The 21,467-nt window shown below is 42.6% G+C and overlaps 1 protein-coding gene across 5 annotated transcripts in view; it reads left to right on the forward strand.

Moving 5' to 3' along the window:
* Positions 1–1,523: 1,523 nt before the first annotated feature.
* LOC135396537 (claspin-like) overlaps positions 1,524–21,467 on the forward strand; it is a 144,418-nt gene continuing 124,474 nt past the window's right edge. For 3 of the 5 annotated variants that reach the window (XR_010423421.1, XM_064627570.1, XM_064627573.1), the window contains exons 1-6: positions 1,524–1,617; positions 5,872–6,633; positions 7,071–7,188; positions 12,156–12,377; positions 14,499–14,542; positions 17,112–17,252. Coding sequence is in view for 4 of the 5 variants with exons in the window: in XM_064627570.1 (XP_064483640.1) it covers positions 5,901–6,633; positions 7,071–7,188; positions 12,156–12,377; positions 14,499–14,542; positions 17,112–17,252 (1,258 nt within the window). In the remaining variant the exon portion in view is untranslated. The other 2 variants (XM_064627571.1, XM_064627572.1) reach the window with 2 other exon arrangements.

The following is a 21,467-nucleotide window of genomic DNA, read 5'->3' on the forward strand; positions in this document are numbered from 1 at the left end:
CATTGCTATTAAATACATGTTTCATTTTAGAAACTTAGGTGGAACTTGGAAGAGAAACAGGATAAGAAGATTCCGAACATACGGTGAAGAGGAAGGGGGTGTCGCGACCTGCATGGAAAACAGGAGTGTCATGTGTCATCTTCTCTAAGAAAATACAAGATGTGAGGTGGCCAACGAACGAAAGCTCCCTGTGGTCCGTGAGTGCATCGCACAGTCAGGCATATGCTTTGTCAAGACACAGTGAGTGATCAGACTTATACTACGTGGTATGTACATGTAGAGATGTATTGATTATTTCTTTCTGCTCAGTGTATGCTTTTAGCAGAATAAACGATATTTAATTGAGCAATATGTGCATTTCTACGCATTATTTTCAGTCATGCATTCAGTGGCCCCAGCTGCTAAGTGGTCGGATCCCGGACCACTTAGCAGAGGGGACCACTGGATCAATTCCACTGGTTCCAGTTCAAGTGGGACCATCGTGAAGCTGGTTCCACTTTCAACTGGTCCCAGTCAGTAAGTGGGACACACTCAAAGTGGGACCTGTCCAATAAACCACTTTGAAGCGGTCTCACTCCAGAGTGGTCCCATTCTGAAGTGGTTTAACGAACTGGTCCCCCATGGGACCACTTGGCAAGTGGGACCAGAGTGGGACCATTACTAGGGTGGGACCAGAGTGGGACCAGTTCGTTAAACCATTTTGAAATGGTCCCATTCCAGATTTCTGCCTGGGTAAGTTCGAACTGAAGCAAAACGAACAGCCCTCGAAATCCCACACGGCCCGAGCGTGTTCCTCACTCTCCAACCGCTCCAACTCATGAAGCATTCCAGTTTCGGAGTTGATAGAATGTTCGTGGGATAATAATCGTGTCCGGGAACAGCACAACACACGTTAAACACATCGACGCATGAATAAACCAGCGAACACTTCTACAAACTGTTCTGCCGATTGACATCACTGAAACACGAAACACAAGAGGACGCCATTCCGGCCAATTTTATGATGAGCATCTTCTTTCGTTGCTTTCAGAGCGGAAGGCAGTTGTGTGGCACGTAATCGTCATCCTGTCTTTGTTATCAGCCCTCAAAATCCAACGGCGCCCGAACGCGTTCTTCACTCTCCAACCCACGAAGCATTCCAGTTCCGGAGTTGATAGACTGTACGTGGGATAATAGTCGTGTCCAGGAACAGCACAACACGCGTAGAATCAAGAACTGTTCTGCCGATTGACAAAACATGGAACACAAGACGACAAACGCCGTGCCGGCCGATGCGAGCTATTTCGAAACTATGCTGAAACCGCTGAAACGGCCGCCGGGACGCTGCACGCACATGCGCGCGTAGAAAATGCGATTTCCAAACATTGTCGACTAATCGGAGCGCGCGCACAGTCTAGGCCAATGAGCTTGCAACGTTGTAGATTGGCGTAGTGGTACATACTCTACAGCCGCATCCTCGGTTACCTGAGGAGGACTGGGATCGCCAGCTGTCCGGTCTCTAGTATAGAGTAGGTGAGTAGGTCGTGCTCGTAGCCATCTTTTCGACAGAAACGTATCCAAGTTCGCATTCAATCCAATCCACAGTTTTGGCGCGAACAGCGGCAGTCTACTAATGTGGTGAGAACTAAATATCTTGCATGTCGTGGTTGTTGTAGGTGATGTTCGAAGTTGATGGTTTTCACTTGTATATGTCGTGCTTGCATGTCGAGTCAGTCGAATGCTAACGCGGTTGCTTCAGCAAGTGAAATGACGCAAGAACATCACTTAGGGGATTACGTTGCGCTAGGTGGTCGTCTTCACACAAAAAGAATGCGAAGAATTATCTCCCCTAGTGCTGTGCATGTTTCTTCTAATCAAGAAACGATGATTACTTAGCGTTGCTTTCTGTTTAAGATACATGACAGCACACTAGAAAACTGCATGCTGTGTTGGTATCGTTCTCTTATGGTTGTTGCAATGTCATTTCGTATTTCGTCATTAATTGATCAGAAGTTCCAGCTTCATTCGATATATGATTGTCTAGGATTTCTATAGTAATGTACTATAATAATGTCTGCCTAAGCAATCGGGAATACGATAATTTAATCTCTATCATAAACTACTATGATATGATTACAGCCATTATAGCCCCCTCCCCCCCACACACCGGCTTTCAGAAACTCAGGGTTTCTGAGCCAAGACAATGTAGTTGCGGGCGCTAGTTGACGCACCCCCCCTCCCCCAAACATTCTTCCCTGCCCCCCTCCTGGAAAAAATCCTGATTGCAGCTGTGTGATGAACAGAACCAACTCGCAAGCGGGTACGTTGGATGCACATATCCGAACCCAACTGAAAACGGGTATGCGTCGAGACGACGTATCTCAAGTCATCTGGCGTCGGACAAATGACGTAAATTGCCAGCCCTCAACTAACGTACCAGGCTTCTCGGACCACTGCTGTTAAACGTCTCCAACTCAATGACTCAAACAAGGGTGTTCACTCAAATGGCATAAGACGAACAGAATGCACGTACACAGAAATTGAAAAAGGAATTTGATGAGCCACTTCTGTTTTACCCGATGATGATGAACGTGGATGTCCAAAAGCAACAGACCAACAAATGTATTGTGTATTACATGTACTTGTGCCTGGAGTGAATCTGAAGAGCAAAGTGCGACTGATTCAGAGTGTATCATGCACAGCACAGACGCCTATGCGTACTATGACCTCCAACAATGTACTGTGAGCAAATATCTGCAGTATGCAGGTCAGATCGATAGACGATACGAGAGTTGGAAGCACAATCCACTTATTTGGAAGGACTCTGTCAACTCAACAGCATTTGATGCAGTACAGCCAAATTCTAAACGAAGTAACCCAACTCCTGCTGCTCCAGTACTCGGTACACCTCGTATGAAGCTAGATAAAGTCGAACCAGATACGTGCACCAGGTGTCACAAAGTGTGTCGAACCGAGATTTACATAGATTGAGAAGTTAACTGTCAAAAAGAACTCGTTACAAGTTAAGTTACTGTGTGAAAAATGTAACTAAGTTAATAACGAAGTTCTTCAGCCTGAAATGTAACTGGCAGTTACTGAGTTACCTTAAAAACAGAACGAGTTACTTCCAAATTACTTCGAACACAAAATAGCATTACGCAGGTGGAGCGCGCGTGAGCTGTTGAGATAGACCTTGAGTTGCCTGCGGAGGAGTGCAGCATGCTTAGATCGTTTTCGTTTATGTCCAACAATAGACCTCTCCCTGTTTGTAAACAAATGACGTCATAGTGTTCGACAGCGCCACAAATTTGGTAGAATTGAACTACGCTCAAAGCTAGAGGTGAACAAGGTCCCACCCGAAAGCCATGGTCTTGAGGGGATTATGATATGGTCCCTTAAAGGGACATGACCCTCGGTCCTGCTTTTCTTTCAGTGGGAGGCAGCGAACAAGTGCCCATTCGTGGAGCCCAGCCCTCTCCTTCCAATTTGTTTCGGTTTGAGTGTGTCTGCCAATGTCATGATGACGTTTCTCTGGTAGAGGTCCATTCGAACGCTTTGCATCTTACTCCCTGTGGGCGCACAATGGTTCAGCTTCAGTTCAATGGCAGCGGTTCCTACTTCCTGAATAAAATGCTGTCAGTGATTGAATATCACGTTTTAGGGCAAAAAAATGCCATGAAGGAACCGGAGAGTAAGCAAGAAAGTATGAGCGAAACGAGAGTTAAAAGTAACGTGGAACTTAAGTTACTTTGGCAAAGTTACCTGAAAAAGGAACGAGTTCCTCTGAAAGTTACCACAGCGCAAAAGTACAGAGTTAAGTTACAAGTTACCAAAAGAGGAACTTAGTTACAGTAACGAGTTACCTCGAACTCTGGATATTTACACGACACTGCAGAGGAACTGGGAAATACCGTACAGGTCAAGCAGTATTGAGGTCACTTGCAAGCACCAGGTCATAGTGTATGGATGAATCGAAAGACGAACAACCGGCACCTCATTGAAACAGGATAAGTTTCAGAACCTTCCATCACGAGACAAGGTCACATCATTCATTGAAGCACTCAAAGGTTCTTCTAACATAAGTCAAGGAAATTTTGGGATACTGACGGATGTTCTTCGAGCCAACATCAATGTGTTCCAAACGTTGAGCGACCAATGGGGTTTCTGCTCTCAAATGGAGCACATGATTTAACTTACGGATAATGACTCTGTCCAAATGCAGCAATATGCAACTTGGAATGCCAACTGAGAGTTCATCTGCAACGAAATTGCTGACTGGCTCAAACGAGGCATCATCGGGCTTCCCTCGTTCACTGTTTGAATCACCATTGATTGTAGTTGACCAGCGTAACCATGAAACCACCCGTAAGCATTTATGTATAGAACAGAATTAAGGTAAAAAACCGGACTGTTTGGTGGCTCATACAACGCTGGTTTTTACCACTTTTATATAGATTACAGATTCCTCAACTTACGAACGAAACAGAGTACCTATCCAACGCAGAAAGTGGACTGTACCCTTCAGAAAATTTTGGGGCCGACATACTTTACCCAGCTTGGCATCAGAAAGGCATATTTAAACATCCCGCGCTTGTATTGGAGCCGACGTCCCATCGTCTGGCATCGGGCATCCCCACACTGTGATCAGATTGCAACAGAGGGCACCGCCAAAGAGAAGAACATAACCAGACTTGAAAGGGAGCAGACGCATTTTAGTTATTTATTTATTTATTTATTTATTTATTTATGATACCCTCAGGGCTTTGAGCATTACAGAGGGGAGGGGCGTATGTAACAATAAGTTCAAATATAAGAGGATGCATACAGAAGACACAAAACAATGAAAAATTAGACAAAAAAAAAAGGAAAAAAATAATCACTATGTGGCGTTCAGATGATCACAAAGAGCATTTTTAAATAATGAAGGGGCAGTAATGGATGAAATAGACCCTGGAAGGCGGTTCCACTCGAGTGAGGTTTTGGGCAGAAATGACTGAAAGTATACGTTAGTAGTGCAAAAGGGAATGCCAACCTTCTGTGCATTGTCCAGCCGTGAAGAGATATGTGACGGACAAGAAATTAAAGAGTGTCGGAGGATATCGTTATGATAAAAAACTTTGTGAAATAGACAAAGACGAGTAACATTGCGTCGAACTGAGAGATGAGATAGGTTAAGACTAGCTTTCATGGAGGTAACACTGGCTGTCCTGGCATAATTACCGAGAATGAACCGTGCTGCGCGATTTTGTACACTTTCCACTTGAGCAATGAGTGTCGCCTGTCCCGGGTCCCACACAGAAGCAGCATATTCGAGCTTCGGAAGCACAAGGGTTCGGTATAACATGAGTTTTAGATTTAGTGGACCAAGGCTGTAATTACGGCGGATGTACCCTAGAGTGCGTGTGGCGTTTTTGGTTATATACTCGATGTGTGGTTTCCAGGATAGGTTAGAAGATATGAAAATGCCAAGATATTTATATGTAGAAACACGTTCCAATGCAGTGTTATTAATCATGTATGTATGACAAGGTTCGTTGTTGCGGCATATTCTCATGTGCTTACACTTTCCGAGGTTTAGTTCCATGTGCCACGTATATGTCATGTGACCTTCTCTATAAACTTAATTAATCCGTTTTGGTCCTGTAAAATTCTGCAGCGAACCTGACAACTGACAAAGCTGTTCCCATACTTGTGGCATGCTTAATAGCCTAGTGTGTCCTTTACTAACCTACCTGAGCACGTCTCTGTCCTTTCTGCTGTACCAAAATAAACTGGTGTGTGCTTTACCAAATTAACACAATTTAATTTCATTCCAAACTGTTTAGTATGCATACTTGGAGAAATAAAGTGACATGTTAAATTCTGCACCCTTTGATGGTTTCTGTTTTACAGGTTACCTATTTTTCGAGACAGACTAAATAATGCTTGTACAAGCCTTCCATGCATCTGATGCAAAAGAGGACACCACAGCCTCTCAAGACGTTGCTGTAAAGATGTCCAGCCCAACGGATCAACTGTGTGAACCAGATGTAACAGGTGCCACTGACATTTGCCATCATCCAGTTCCTTCTTGTCTCGAAGGCTCTGAGTCTGGCCACATGTTCCATGTTAACAATGAGGAGCATCTGAATGAGAATATTGTGGCCGACACTAATACTGATATTCAATGCAAACCGAAGTTGGCAGAACAGACAATAGAAGCAAAAACTGACCCTGTCAACTCCATTAACCATTGTGGTTGGGGTGACGGCAAGCCAGATCAACTCTGCAAAGATAATTCTCAATGTGAGTCCCGGGAACATGGTAGTGCTCTTCAGTGTAATTCACCATCAGAGAAATGGATGGCACAAGCAGAATGTGACTCTTCAGTTAGCCCATGTGAGACGTCTGATCACGGACCCTGCCCCATGATGAAAGATACAAGGGATGTAGATGAATCGAAAGTCAATGAGGCAATTGATCAGTTCTGTCCCATTGACAAACATATTGAGCATCATCAGGGCCTCGATGAAGTTTTTGCAAGAATGGCTCAGTCCTCTTCGGAAGATGAACAGGAAGGGGACCTGGAAACAGGATGTTGCTCAAAGAAGCCTGCCAAGAGAGCACAACAAGAGCTGCAGGAAATCTACTCTGAAGGCCAGCGGATGATTAGAGGTATGTGACAAAAGTTTAGGATTCGTTCATATGCAATTTTATACTAATAGCACCTTTGTGACACAACTGTCATTTAAAACTGATAAATAATTTTGCTTTTGTTTGCCCTTCTTTCTGTGAAGATAATTACGTTATGTATTTAGCTCTGCCGCAGAGTTCTCAAATCACTAATGAAACTGGAAAGTCTCTTCATATAAGGAAAAAAATAAACTTAGAACCTTTAAGATCAAACACCATGCAGGGGTGCTACCGGGTGTGGGTATATGTGGACAAGGCCTCCATGGTATTTTCTACTTCTCTGTCTAATGTTGTAAAGCTCCCTTTTGTGACAACAAAAGAGTAACATTTAATAGTTAGCGCCAGCATGCCTTGGTAGTGCAATCAAACACTTGGGCAATATCTAGACAGCTGTAGACGAGTTTATGATTGCATTTCAGAATCACCACTTTCCCTGCCTTACCACAATCCTCCTCGGTTGTCATTGAAGGAGTTTCTTTCTATGAGGAGAGGGAAGACTGACATGTTGCCGCAGCGTTCACTTACTCCGTTACGCAGGTATGCAGCTATACAAATATACTAGACTCTTCCATTGTGACACTTGCTTTAAGGGTAATGAGCAAAAAAATTATAATGAAATGTAGGGTGTATCGCTGATAATTTGAATCGTGGATATTGATGTAACCGCTAAAGATTAAACACACACTTGTGTTTTGTGTTCAAGAAAGGTTACTATATTGAGCCCATTGCTCTGTGGAAGGATGTTTACTCCTATGACTGGAATATTGCTTATATTGATATTAATCAATACAAGGAAAGCATGGACAGAAAGGTTGCGCTGGCAACTGTCACTACAATCGCTGCCAGCTCACATTCACTCGAAAACTAACTTTGCTGCATTGGCAGAGGAAAATTAGTGGGGCTAATCGCCAAACTGAAAACAGAAGGAGTGTTCGACACGCGCCGTCATGCAGCCTTGTCCTTTTCTCCCCTAAGTCTTTGCAAAACGTAATGCTAACACAACTCATCACTGACCAGCAGCTATCAGAAATTTATTACAAAAGCACACATCCTGCATAATGTTTTCCATCAAATTCTCATTATGCTCATTTGAGATAACTAATCTAATTGAGTAAGGTTTCTATTGAAGCACATGATCGGTCACGCTTTTCGGTAGAAACTTGTATCAATAGCCCATTCTTACTAAGATTTTTTTTGTAAGAATGCTGTCCTTTTACTGAGGTCATCTGAGAGCATGTTGTAAACATTTTCACATAACACAAGACACACACTTTATCTTTGCTTGTGCCCATTATGTCAGAGGCACGAGTTGAGTCACATCTAATCTGATGAAATCTCCCAGCTGAGAGCAATTCATGGATGAAAAACAATGCTTGAAGTATAAACTCGAAAAAGGCAATACAAAAATTGCAGACAGAGAAAACGCACTGACAAGGCACACAGTATCCTTCACCTATGTCCTTAAATGTTGCTTTTTGAGTTCCTACAATGCTACAACAAGTTCTAAATTCAGCTTTAACAAATCAGATGACAGTGTTTGACAATTAGATATAACGCCTTTTCACAGCAAGACCTGACCAACGAAAATGCTTGTGAACAGTGTGCTTTGTCTCTTTATTATTGTGTGCTACAAGGCAGGCATTCATTTAAAGAATGATCCCCTTTTAATACTGTGATCTTTAGTCATTGATACAAACTTGATTACGTGACTATTACATTTTTATCTGGTGACCTAGATTATACATTATACCACGTTCGAAGCAAAAGAAAGACAACTATGTATAAAGCTCTGGGCATTTAGAAGTACAGCAGTGTCTTAGACTGGAATGGTGGAGAAATGGAGAACCAGAGTTGGAAATGAAAGTGCTATAGCACATAGCACATTGTGCTCATCTTTGATATGGAAATTGCACATGCTTTTGTTCTTCCCTCTACCATGTCAAAACCTTCCTAGTTATCCCTCTATCACATCTGTGACTTGTCTGGAAACCTCTCGATTTTGTCAGTGCACACGTATGGGTTACACATAGAATCTGTTCCAGATCACTAACCCACTTTGCCAAAAATTGATAACAAATTCCAAAGTGAAAATAGAATATTTACTCACACACCACTGGACACGCAAAGCTTCTCTTTCCACTACAAATGATTGCCTGATTGATATTATGTTGCCTGTCATTCAGAATGCAACAGTGCCAATTGTCTCACCACAGCACACCATGGTGATAAAGCTTTACTATGCTTTACCAAACTTTACTGTGCTTTAAGCTTTACCAAGCTTTACTATGCGTTGATCCGTACGTATATATATACATAAGTATAAATACAAAGGAAAAATAGCCAAAGCTATGTGACTGCACATTGAGCTCACTAGCTATTGTGCTCAATAGCTATACAGGGTGTTTCAAAAAACGTGTCATTCGGACTTTATAAAAAAACGAGGCGACGGAAAAATACGGGGTAAAGGGCACTTGTGTGGCAACTGAATTTGCCATCTTGCAAAAATATTTTAATTTGATTTTAATTAGAATAAATTGAATTTCTTTAATTGAACTCCAAAATTTTGCAAGTCAACCTAACGTTTTTTTACAGAATTTGAGAGCCCGTAGCGAACTTAGTCAGATCCACCAAGAAATCCGCTCGATATTGCAAATGGAACTGCCCCAAAAAAGTCCCGAAGTTGAAGCTTCAGAAGTTTCGGGTATTCAACAGCGCACCAAATCAGTCGGAAAAATGCGCAGAGGGAGGACATGCTCCTGCTCCCATGAAGCTAGAACAGTTTATCGCCAAACCGGCGTGCAGCACAAGACGCGCAGATAACAAGGCAGGTGACATTCCACCATACGTTGATAAGCAGCAAACAAAAATGATTCCGCCTCTTTTTTTACCGTCCTGTGTTTTTTCGACCTTCTATCTTTCATGGGGGCAGGAGCATGTCCTCCTCTCCACGAATCTTTGCGTCTGATTTGGTGAGCTGTTGAATACCCGAAACTTTGAAGCCTCAATATCGGGACTTTTTCTGGGCAGTTCCATTTGCAATATCCAGCGGATCGCATCTGGGAGGTGATGTCCTCCCGTTAGGGTGAGTAACTCACCCCCCTGAGTTACTCACCCTGACGGGAGGACATCACCTCCCACGTGACCTTCCGACGTCACTCGCTGAAACGTCGCCCACCTACGCATTGCTGATGAAGGCCCAATAAGGCCGAAACAGCTGTCCAATGCTGGTGTGGCGACGTTTGGGACTTATAAACATATATATATATATATAAAAGTGAAATAATAAGACTTGGACTACAGAGTTCAGGAATGTTAACAAAAACTAATTTATGTAATGGGCAATTTAACACATAGATTAAAAAAAGAATGGTCGACGTTTCGACAGTGGCACTGTCTTCGTCAGGACAAAAAACTGTCCTGACGAAGACAGTGCCACTGTCGAAACGTCGACCATTCTTTTTTTAATCTATGTGTTAAATTGTCCATTAAATAAATTAGTTTTTGTTAACGTTCCTGTAATCTGTAGTCCAAGTCTTATTATTTCACTTTTATTCAACTTCGGAGCCGTCTGATATATTAACCTATTTGTCCTATATATATATATATATACAAGCTACTGATTAGAAGTTTGTGGGCTTTTTATGGAAGCGTCCTCCATCCACTCTTAATTATGCAAAAGTGAGCCTTACGTCTAATTCTAAATGTTCAGCCAGGAGGCTCTATCACATTCACTTTTCCACTGCTTTGAGTCATGGATGTCTATACATTGCTTAAGATAAGGTTAGAATATTCATGCACCATCTAATTTATGAGATGACCACTCCTCACTCGGTTCGTTTAACCTGTTTCTCTTGTACATATTGGCTTAGAAGGGATGACAAGTATCTCAGATTCTCTCAACCACGCACTAACTTTGGTAAGCAAGAGCTTGGTTTCGTTGGACCTGCAATCTGGAATTCATTTCCGATAGACGTCAGGAAATTTAATGACGTGTATTCCTTTAAAGAGCACCTCAAAGCCTTTCTTTTGCAACGTGATCTTTAAAATGGCGGATACTGTGAATAATATTCCTGTGGTATAATTATTACAGTGAATCCAGTGTACAGCGATATCGGTGGTTATCGCTAATTTAATTGTTATGCGAGGGATATCTCACCAGTAGGGCTGACCTAGGTCAGTGCCATCCTATGGAAGACGCGCGCTGAGCGTTATCCCGTGAGCAACGCTAACTACGGATGCTACGAAAGAGGGTGGAAAATACCAATATCTTATTGAAAATAGCTTGCTTGCTTTGGTTGCCATCGGAGATATGCACAACGTCACGTTCAGCTGTGCCGAGTCGAGGGACGTAATGAGCAGGCAGTGCAAGCTCCATAATAAAATTCTTGAGAACATCAACAGCATGAAGCGCACTTATGCATGCGTTTTCAACTTTTTAGTATGCACGCTCTTGGACCGTTTTGCGCCTTGTACTTGCGCTGTCGACTGCGATAGGCCGTACTTTCGCTCGATGGACACCACCCCTGTGCCGTGGTGATAATCCTTGATGATTTCTAACTTCATATCCATGTCTACTGCTTTCCGTTTCTTCTGCCTTGATGCCATCATTGACAGAGGTACAGATAATGTGTCAAAGCCGGAAGTGGGAGCAGAAATGTTGTGAACAGCAGGTTACCAGAGTACGACTGACCGTCTCTGAAAGGAGTCCTGAATTCCCGTGTGGGACTTCTGTACCGAAAAGGTGCAAGGGTACATCGTACGTCCTCCTAGCGTTCCGTTCCCGCAGCGTCCTACAATTCGCAGAAGTAGACTCTATGCGGAAGGGTGCAACACCAGACAGCGTGCTGCAAAAGTTGGTTCTCGAGCATGAGGGAGTACGAGTTACTCAGAATGGCGAACTTTATCGTTATGCACGTGTCCATTCTGCATAGACACAATGTATATTTTGATGGTAAAAGTAAAAACGATCGTTCTACGGGGCATATTGTTGCGTGAGGGATCGTTGTGCGTCGGTTTTACTGTATTTGTACTATAGTAGTGTGTAATGTTTGTATCTGTACTGTTTTTGCCTCCATCATTCCGTTCCTTTTTTTAATCCATCTTTCTCTTTGTAACATTTCACCCTGTAAGTTATGTTGTTCCACAAGATCTGTCCAAGTATTTATCGTGCCTTTAGTTTCATAGTGTATATGTATAATGGGATTGCAACACAGGCTTGTCCTCGCAGTCCCACATCTACATTGTTCTCTTATGCAAGTGTTGAAATAAAATATTTTGAATTTGAATTTGAAAGATAATAAAACCAACACAGCTTATAGTTGTGCTGGCAACAGCAAAATCTGCTACATCTCTGTATTTTCCTCAATGTATTGGATTTGCCTTGCAAGTGGTTTTGTCAGTGTTTTTCTTGAAAATATCTAGTGTTATTTGAATTTTTGTCTGTAATCTCAATTTTGGGTGCTCTTGTGAGTGCATGACAAAGGTATTGGTAAACAAAAATGCAGCTCAACGGACGGTGAGAAGCAGACCACACCAGATGAGAAACAGGCAACACAGGGGAATACGTGTCTGCTGTTGAAAGAGCAGCTGTTGACAACAGATCTGGTTGGAGTGACACCTCAGTTGAGTGGTGGGCCTTTGGTGATTAGTGCATCGCCAGGAATTTGTGACCTGATGCAGCGCTTCACTAAACATGCTTCCTCTCATGAGAAGAGTAAGAAAGATAGGTAAGAAAGTAATTGACATGTTTTGTGGTCAAATATTTTTCTTAAGATGAAACGTTCTGTGTTTCATCCTATGCATCAATTTTTACCACTAAAACCTTGTGAGGATCACGAGCTTTTATTCACTTAACACATGCAGAAATACCTGAGACTTGAAAATCCTGTGCTTTCAGTAATAATGTAATAGCATTTAAAAACAGTTTCACCAAAAATTTACCATGAGTAATGGGTCTATAAAGCTACCACATTTCAAATTTAAATGCATTTGGCACACTGCTTAATGATGCAGCCAATTCTTTCACTTAGGAGGGATTCCTATTTAGGAGGAAAGAAGGGAAATAGTCGATCCTTGCTCTGTTCACCTGTGTGTCAAGCGATGCTCTCAGTTCAGGTTCATGATAGCAAAGGGAACATACTGACTGCTGTAGTGCATAGTGGTGTGCACGTGCATCTTGTCAACTTCTGTTCTTTCTCTTATGTGGACAAATAGTGTGAGTCTTGGTGTAGTTGGAAAACACTACAGAATTTCTATAATATTTGTGCAACCTCCCAAATCATTTCTACTTTCGTCATAGAGGTACCAAAGAAAGGTCAAAACTTAAGAAAATTAGTACAGATGCCAAGATACAAAAAATATGAGTGAGAATCAATGCAGCATAGATGTAATCTATTCTGTAAACATAGTAATTGTTTGGTGGAGTGGTAGGGAAAAATAATAATAATAATAATAATGATAATATAAATAATTATACAGGGTGTTTTTTATAATTTACAGAATTTTTATAAAAAAACTATGAGAGCAGCATAGATGTCGTTTTTCAGTGGAGTTCTATGGCCAGGTGGACGTCCTCTGGAAGATGGTATGTAACTACAAGATGGTTAGTTTCCTGAAATTCATTAATTAACCTTTTAAGTAGGGAATTTCGTGCAAAAACACGATAACAGAACGGCAAACAATCCTCGTTGATATAATTCTACGTATCTTAAAAATCAAGAAAAAGAGCGCTTGCCATAAAATATCCGTCGCTGAATTTTGGTATACAAATGAGGCAAAACCGAAAAGGCGCACCTGAGGAGCGCATCACCCTCGCTGACGGAGGCTAATCTGAGCTATCTGGCCAGCTGAACGTCACCTACTCCAACCATCTCCATCACTCCGAATCACGTGGCCCTCTGACGTGAAATGAGCGCGCTACTCCCTGCATTCCCGGTCGTCGCGCTTTCGGTTTCGGCTCATTTGCATATCAAAATTTGGGGATGGATATTTTAACGTACGTGCGTGTTTCCGGATTTTTTAAACGTGAAAGGGCTTGCAATTAGGATAGTCTCTCAATCTGCTACCTTGCTTTTGTCCAAAATCCCCTAATTAAAAAGTCAATGAACGAATTTTAGGTAATTAGTCACCTTGTAGTTGCACACTTTCTTCGAGAGGATGTCCGCCTGGCCGTCGAACTGAATACAAAAACGACATCTACGCTGCTCTGGTAGTTTTTTATAAAAATTCTGTAAAGGCTAAAAAAACACCCTGTATAATAATAAATAAGGAGGGATCAAACAAGGGATTTAGCTGCCTTTAAGGGTGATAAAACTGTCCAAATGAAACCAATGAATTATCAAGCTTGATTTAAAGGATCTCATGCATTAATTAACTGCGTATCAGTATAGCATACCAGTCTTTGATTCTGAGCTGAAATATTTGCACCCATGCAGCATGTAACTTTTGTACAAAAATACCCTTCAACCAAATCACTGTTTCGTTAGCAGTAGGTTTGTGTTCCGTATCATTAAACATTGGGATTGTGCCCCCATCTGCCCACATAATTTACCTTTAACTTTTACATACGTGCTAGAAGTAGTGAGAAAAGAGGAACGTGTAACGCGATTGCATCAAAAAATGAACATATTTCTATTGATTCCATCTGAAATTTGTTGACTCACAAATGTGATGGAACTTTCCTATTATGTTGAACTCTGTTGTATGGATACCATTCACTTCAGCTATAACCACCTTGTTTAGTGATTTTGTAATGTAAATTGAAGGCATGATTTCTGTCTAGTGTGCATTAACTACCTTTAGGACTACTATTTTGCGCATAAGAATGGATGCCGTACATGTCGTTACAGATGTGCTGAACAACCTTCAGAACAGAGTCCGTCTTCCACACCAGGTACCTAACAAAATTCCCTTTTAGGTTGAGTTAGTGTGCATGTTACAGTGTGTGCATTACATTGCTGAGTGTGTCTGTTGCCAGTACAGTTGGACTCTGTAATTTAGGCTATTTAATGTGAAAGAATGTTTAGTTTGAAGTAGTATAGGAATAATATGTAATTGGGATTTGACTTAGGTGCAAGGTAAGTCCTCTTACTTTTTTCTCATGAAATGTGAGGCACAGTGAGGTTACGAAGGCTATTGTAAAGGCCTTTCCTGTTTGATCGATTTTGTTGAAACGATTTTGCAGCGATAGCTGTTAGTGCCTCGTGTTCTGAGATCGTGGCGTCAGTGTCCACAGAAGGAGGGACATTTAGCTCCTTGTTTATAGTAATTCAGTGGTACTTTGTGTTCAGCATAGAGGGTACATTGTATCCTGCATATTATTTAGAATGAAACAGTATTAGTGACGACGAGGATAGTGTTATGCACAAACTTTGCAGCGGGCACAAGAACGTGAATGGGAGCACAGGGCTCTCAAAGACCCAGATCGTTGTGCAGCCAAGGCCACAAACAAGAGAGTGCGATGTTAGGATGCTAACGTGCGTGCTGGCTTAGCTGAGGCAAGGCAGACTCAGCGGTAAGACACTGCAGTATGTGCCGCTGAAGCGGAGGCAAAGAAGTGTCAGAGGCAAGCGAAAGCTGAAGAAGCCACGAAGGGCTTCACTAGGCAATTCAGGGAGAACCTGTTTGGGTACAGTTGCTTGGTGTGCCATCGCTTGTGGTTCAAGAATGGTCTCACAGCGCTGCCATTGACTTGCCATGTGCTGCTTCGACGAGAATTTCCAACTGCCGACCTTGCCACCTTCTGCTTGTGTGCATCGTGTCTCCAGTCGGTCGGCACCATCGTAGGTGTAAGGCTTTCAGTATAGCTGTGCCGCACGGTGTGACTGCAAGAATCACGTGGCCGGAGTGGCCATCTACATGCGAAATGGGGCCAATGCTTCACCCCAAAACTCCTTTGCTGACTGTGAAGACGTGGGTGAGATGTGTGTGGTGCAATCTGAGAGTAGACACATCATCGTGGCTGCCTACTTTGCCCCCACCACAACAGTTTCGCCAGTTATAACATACTTCACCTGCGCCTTAACAGTCCACATGCCATCGCCGATACTGCTGCTGGGGGACTTTAGCATAGACGCAAAGACCACGAACTTCATCACCGGTCTGCAAGAAGCACTGATGTTGCAACTCGCCACCAGAACATGGGTCATAACAACTTCGCATACCTGCCAACTCTCCCGGATTATCCGGAAGACTCCCGAATCTCGTTCAGTCTCCTGAGTACGGACCAATCTTCCAATCTCCTGGAAAATTGGGGTATTTTTGCTCCATTTTCCTTTAAAAGCTGTGCAAACGTATTCCTGAAGAGTTAGACAGCCCGTAACACGTGTTTCGCAGCATGACCATCCATGGCTGGAGGTCGCGGCAGATCGTGTGTTTCATTGTGTCCGTGTTTCTCGAGAAGACGTGCTATCGTGCCATTGTCAGTCCAGCCTCTTACAGTAGTTACGTCTCCTCCGATGGCGCCCACCAAACAGAAAAAATACTTGCACGTGTTCCTCATACGTGCCAAGTGCCTTTTCACAGGTTTTCTGGTTGACCACAACCAGCCGCAGAGCGTAAGCGACCACATGTGACCGCTGTTCCGGAAGATGTTCCCAAAACGTGACTAAGTGAAGTGCTACAGGTGCGGTCGGACGAACACCACCTGCATCATTAGTGAAGTGGCTGCAGCTGTGCAAAATACAATATTAGAGCCTGAGAAGATGAGTCTACGCAATTGCGGTTGACAGAAGCAACGAGAGTGCGCCGCAGCTCCACCCGATAGTGGGTACATACAACGTGAGGAATCGTATTACAGCCTGTGGCAATGCTATTTTGAGTGCACGAAATCAATGCTTACCCAAGGGGTACCGTCCCCGTCCCCCCTGTCGTGCCGCGAGCAGTCCCCCGAATTTTTAGTTTGCCAGGTTGGCAGATACGACTTCGAGAAAGACCTGCATTGATTTGGTCTTCCAAAATCGAGATCTCCTCAAGAATATTGACCGCATCACCACTCACTTCACAGATCACAAGGCAGTACTCTTCACTCTAAAGTAGTTCTTCATACAGCAGCAATAAAAGTGTCAGCATTGACCCACAACAGCTGTCTCTCAAATTCGCGTTACACAACCATAACTGTTCTGTGATTTTTATAGTACGCAGATCCCTGCCTGTGGAAAGTACATTATATTGTGTATGCGACATAAACAATGAGAATTAGACAACTTTTTCCTGAGTTTTTTTTTGTTACGTTATCTTGATGGTATTTCCTTGCGCTTGAGGTGGGGGTAGGGACAGGAACAGAAAACACAAGTAGACAGCCCTGTCTACCTGTGTTTTGTGTTCCTGTCCTTGCCTCCACCTCAAGCTCAACATCGTTGCACCAGCTTGCTTGCATTTTAATACTTTGTTCATACATAATCTTGTCTCTAGTATAGTAATATCTAGTGTTCTTATCACACCGCCAATTTTCCACTTGACAGTGCAGAAACGTAGAAGGCTAAAAGAGCAGCTTCTACAACAGATGATGGAGAAACGTGAGAAGGTACTGGAGGAACGATTGAGGCAGCGCAAGGTGTATGAGGAAGAAGTGGAAGAGGAGGAAGAAGCTCTTTCTAATTCAGGTGAGTTTCTTGAATGAACACAGGTGACTTCATGGTTCCCAATTGCCTACTAAATTTCTCTTTTGTGACTTCCTGCATGGCTTACCATACTTTTTGCTTTTGTGCTTATGACCTGGATACTGGAAAATGCCCTCTAAAAGAGACATTAAAAGAGAAACAACTTTCAACCATTCCTGTATGCCCCAAGGGGCAAATTCCTTTGTAAAGCAGTCTGAAATATTGGGCTGTGAAACACACTCTTCTGCAGTGCTTCTGGCTTTTGGGAGGTGGTAGAAGCTAAGCAAGCTTGGGACAAAGTGCATACGAATGGTCTGAAATATTGGAAGTGGACATACATTGGTTGTATGGGAGATCTGATGAAGCCACTAGTTTTGACCGAAGCATTGCAAAGTCAGAATTTTTTTAGTCCTAAATATTGGTCAGCAATTGTGCCACACCTGACCTGGGGGATGATGTACATGTACAGACATACACTAGCCAGGTGTATATCTCTTCTTCTGTACGTATGTTTTTGTGGCTCATTTTTGCAGTGCTATAAAATTTAGGTTGTGTTTCTTTGTTTCCATGCATGCACTGCCCACATAGCAGCTGTAGAAGGCCAAGTCTTTTTACTAGTGCAGCACACACTTGACGAAAATTGTTACGTTACTTATCTGTGCATTATTTCTACATTTGTTAGATTTGTAGAAGGTGGTGATGCCAATAGATGAGTCCAAGGGTTCTCAGAAACGTGTTCAAAACATCTATAAGCAGGGAGTAGTTGTTGCACAAGTAACTTGTCTCCAGTACACCACAAAATAGTTCTGGTGTACACAAAGTTAAAGTAAAAGATGTACGTCTAAGTAACTCACCACAGCTGAGGTTCCTCTGAACATGTATATTGGTAGAGCTGTGTGAATACCGATTTTCAAGTTCAAATCGAATATGAATAGAATAAGCAAAAATATAATCGAATAATCTTTGCTGCAACATGCTGCTCGACCGTTCAGTTGGTGACGTCATGGAGTGAGGCCATATGCTGAGAGACTCCCTAGCACATCAGACACTCTGGGACATTCCATTCATCTCCGATCTGGACTCATGTAGAGTAACAACATCTCCCCTACGTCTGTAAAGCTTCTACCATCCTGGCATGCAAATCCTAATGTGTGGTTCTCCCACGTCGAATGCCAGTTCCTGCTCGTCAGGATCACTTCGCAATGAACCTGATATTACCACATTGTCTCTGTTTTGACCGGAGGTTGCAATGGAACTTGCTTGGAATGGAATGGCAATTGTTGAAAGAACAATGGCTCCTGAACACAAGCACCTTTAACTGCTGTCTGTGGAAGATCACTGCGACGTATCTACATAATGATCGGCAATGATGGAATCTCCCGGAGGGCCGGATGTGCGGAGGGCAGGCTTCGCCCCACGACGTTGCCGATAGAACTTATGTAGGCGAACACCATCTCCTCTACAGCCCTTACTATGCACAGTGTTTGCAGCAGAGCATACCTGGGTAGTAATGTCATTAATGTAATGAATTACTTTTCCTGGTAATTTGTAATGTAATGCATTACTTTCTGCATTATGTAATTTGTAATGTAATTACACTTGGGCAGTAATTTTAATGACATTACTCATTACTTTTTACAAGAGAATCGAGTGTGTGTCCTGTGTTTGCACTTGGCAGAGAGTTGGGGACCGGTGAGTTAAAAGAATTCCAATGCCCACTATGAACGGTGACGCACTCAATCGGCACGGGGAACGTGAGTTCCCTGCGATGAGCCAGTTGCCTTAGTTAGGGCACCCACAAACAAACGTTATTCAGGTCAACGGTTTGTAGCCTTGGAGAACCATTGTTTGCAGGCCCCATCCTCGAGAAAATCTTCCTGTTGTCGTCATACTTTGTGTCACCTTCGTCTCTACATTGTGGAACGATACGTCATACGTGGCACACTAGCCTGACATGAAAAACGGTTAGGAGCAACTAATAGTTATTCGAACAAGAACTTAGTTATGTTAGTTATGTTCGCACTTAGTTATGTAACCTGAAGAAGTGCAGTCTCTTGCACGAAAGTTCTTGTTCGAGTAACTATTAGTTGCTCCTAACCGTTTTTCATGTTACGTGTGTGATTCCCTCTTCGCGGGCTCCTTGACAGTGTTTTATTTTTTTCCCCTTTTCGAAGTAGCCTGACATGTGGAAGAGACAAATAGAAGAGTACAAGCTAACTGCTGTTACATTGTCAGCATACATTTCTCCGAATTTCGGGGAAGGCAAGTTTCGTCAACTTTTGTGTTTTTGTCCCTTGTGCCTTCCACAAAACTCGGGAACATGTATGACACTAATGGCAAAGTAATGACTTTGTAATGTCATTACTTTTTCGTAGTAATTGTAATGTAATTTCATTACATTTCAGTTGCAGTAATGAGTAATGTAATTTAATAACATTCTAGAAGTAATTTAGCCAGGTATGCAGCAGAGAGACACACAGCTGCATGGTAGTAAATCAACGTTGTGGTTAAAGGAGCATGGATGGGCTCAAAAAAGAATACGTCAGGAGAAGGAGATATTATGATTACAAGCCCTGGGATATAAATACTTTCACAAAATGTACAAGAAGAACATGCACACTTTCAATCTCACTGGTCAGAAAAGCTCCTTCTCTCGGCTGCCGGTCTGTGACACCACATCACATACCTTCCTTTTCTTTTCTTTTGTGGTTGTATGTGGCACCACCTGTCTCACGTATGAAGCGTTGCTCCTGTGCTGCAGCGGAAATTTCTTGGCAACCTCTAACAATTACTGGATGATCTGATGTCACGACACACCAGACGGAGCTGTGAAAGATTACTGCCACTGCACACATTGTTGTAAACCAGTTTTCTCAGGAAATGCATGCTTCCCAAAGGAGATACTTGCGTGACATTTCTGGGAAATAGTATGTTTACCTGATGTGTTAAAAAATACATGCTCCTTTGACAGGGCTAGGAACTCACTAAGTGGTGGCTGCTCCAAGTAGGAATAACTATCAATAAAATGTGAAATGCAGACTTCTGGTGGATCTAGCATAGGTTTAGGCAAATTTCCTCACTCATCATAACTAAATCTATTAGTTGTTTGCCATTCAAGGCTGGAATGGAAGGCAATGCCGGCGCCACAAATCTTCCGACCGTGTGGGTGTATTCGTTAGGTGTGGTTACAACTACTGGAGGGCTCGCTGTGGAATAAGAGAGTGCATGTTGAATAAGAGAAGCACAGCTATGAGGAATTGTCCAACTACATACCCCACGACAGAGCAAATGTTTATTGTCCATCAGAAAAAGCATAGCCGATGAGTATTGCATAGTGAGAACCTGCTGCTTCTCTCTACCAGCACGTGCGTCACCCGTCTGTCTAACGCTCCCATGTAGGTCCGCTCTGTGTTGTGCTCGAGGAAAGCAATCCATGACGTGTAGGCATGAAGATCACGGATGGGCTACATAACTGACTGTGCCTTGGTTAAACATGCAATGCAAAACACAGTCCAAAGCAAGATCTGTTTAGCGTAAACATGTTTCCGTTTGACGTGAATTTTTGAAATAAATTTAGTAAGCACAGTACTGTGGCAACATAAAGTGTTTTCCGTATCGGTTTTTTTTTACACTTGATTCCTGAACTCAGACACATTTTGGCTGTGATTGGACACATTTGTGAGTGTCCAACATAAGGAGGTTGTGTACTTGTGTGCTTTGTAGTAAGTACACACATACATATACAGGGTGTCCCAGAAAACGTGTAATTGAATTATACTAGTAAGAAAGACTATGCCGCCTAGAAACATGTGGTCAATGGCATTTGTTCTTGCTAGGTTTTTGCCACCTCCTGATGTGAATGTCATCTGCCTTAAGTTTTATTATGTCAGTATTTACTAACTGAACTCAAAAATTTGCCAAGTAAAGGTCGCTTTTTTTTTTACCCCACTTTTGTGAAGCGTGTGCCAAATTTACTCAAGTTCATGATAACTGACACGGATATTAAGGAGCTATCCCATCGGAAAAAACAGCCCCTTTGCAAGCCCCTACTTTTCGCAAATTGTCAGAACTGAAAAATTCGTGAATTTGAACATTTTCGTGGGAGAATTCGCACTTTGAAAACTATGAACGCAAAAAATTGCAAATTTTATTTTCACGGTTGGTTGCTACTAGTAAGTATTGGAATTGCTTTGCTGAACAGCATGTGCTCTGTCACTT

Source organism: Ornithodoros turicata, chromosome 6 (genome assembly GCF_037126465.1).
Source record: "Ornithodoros turicata isolate Travis chromosome 6, ASM3712646v1, whole genome shotgun sequence".
Lineage (NCBI taxonomy): Eukaryota > Metazoa > Arthropoda > Arachnida > Ixodida > Argasidae > Ornithodoros > Ornithodoros turicata.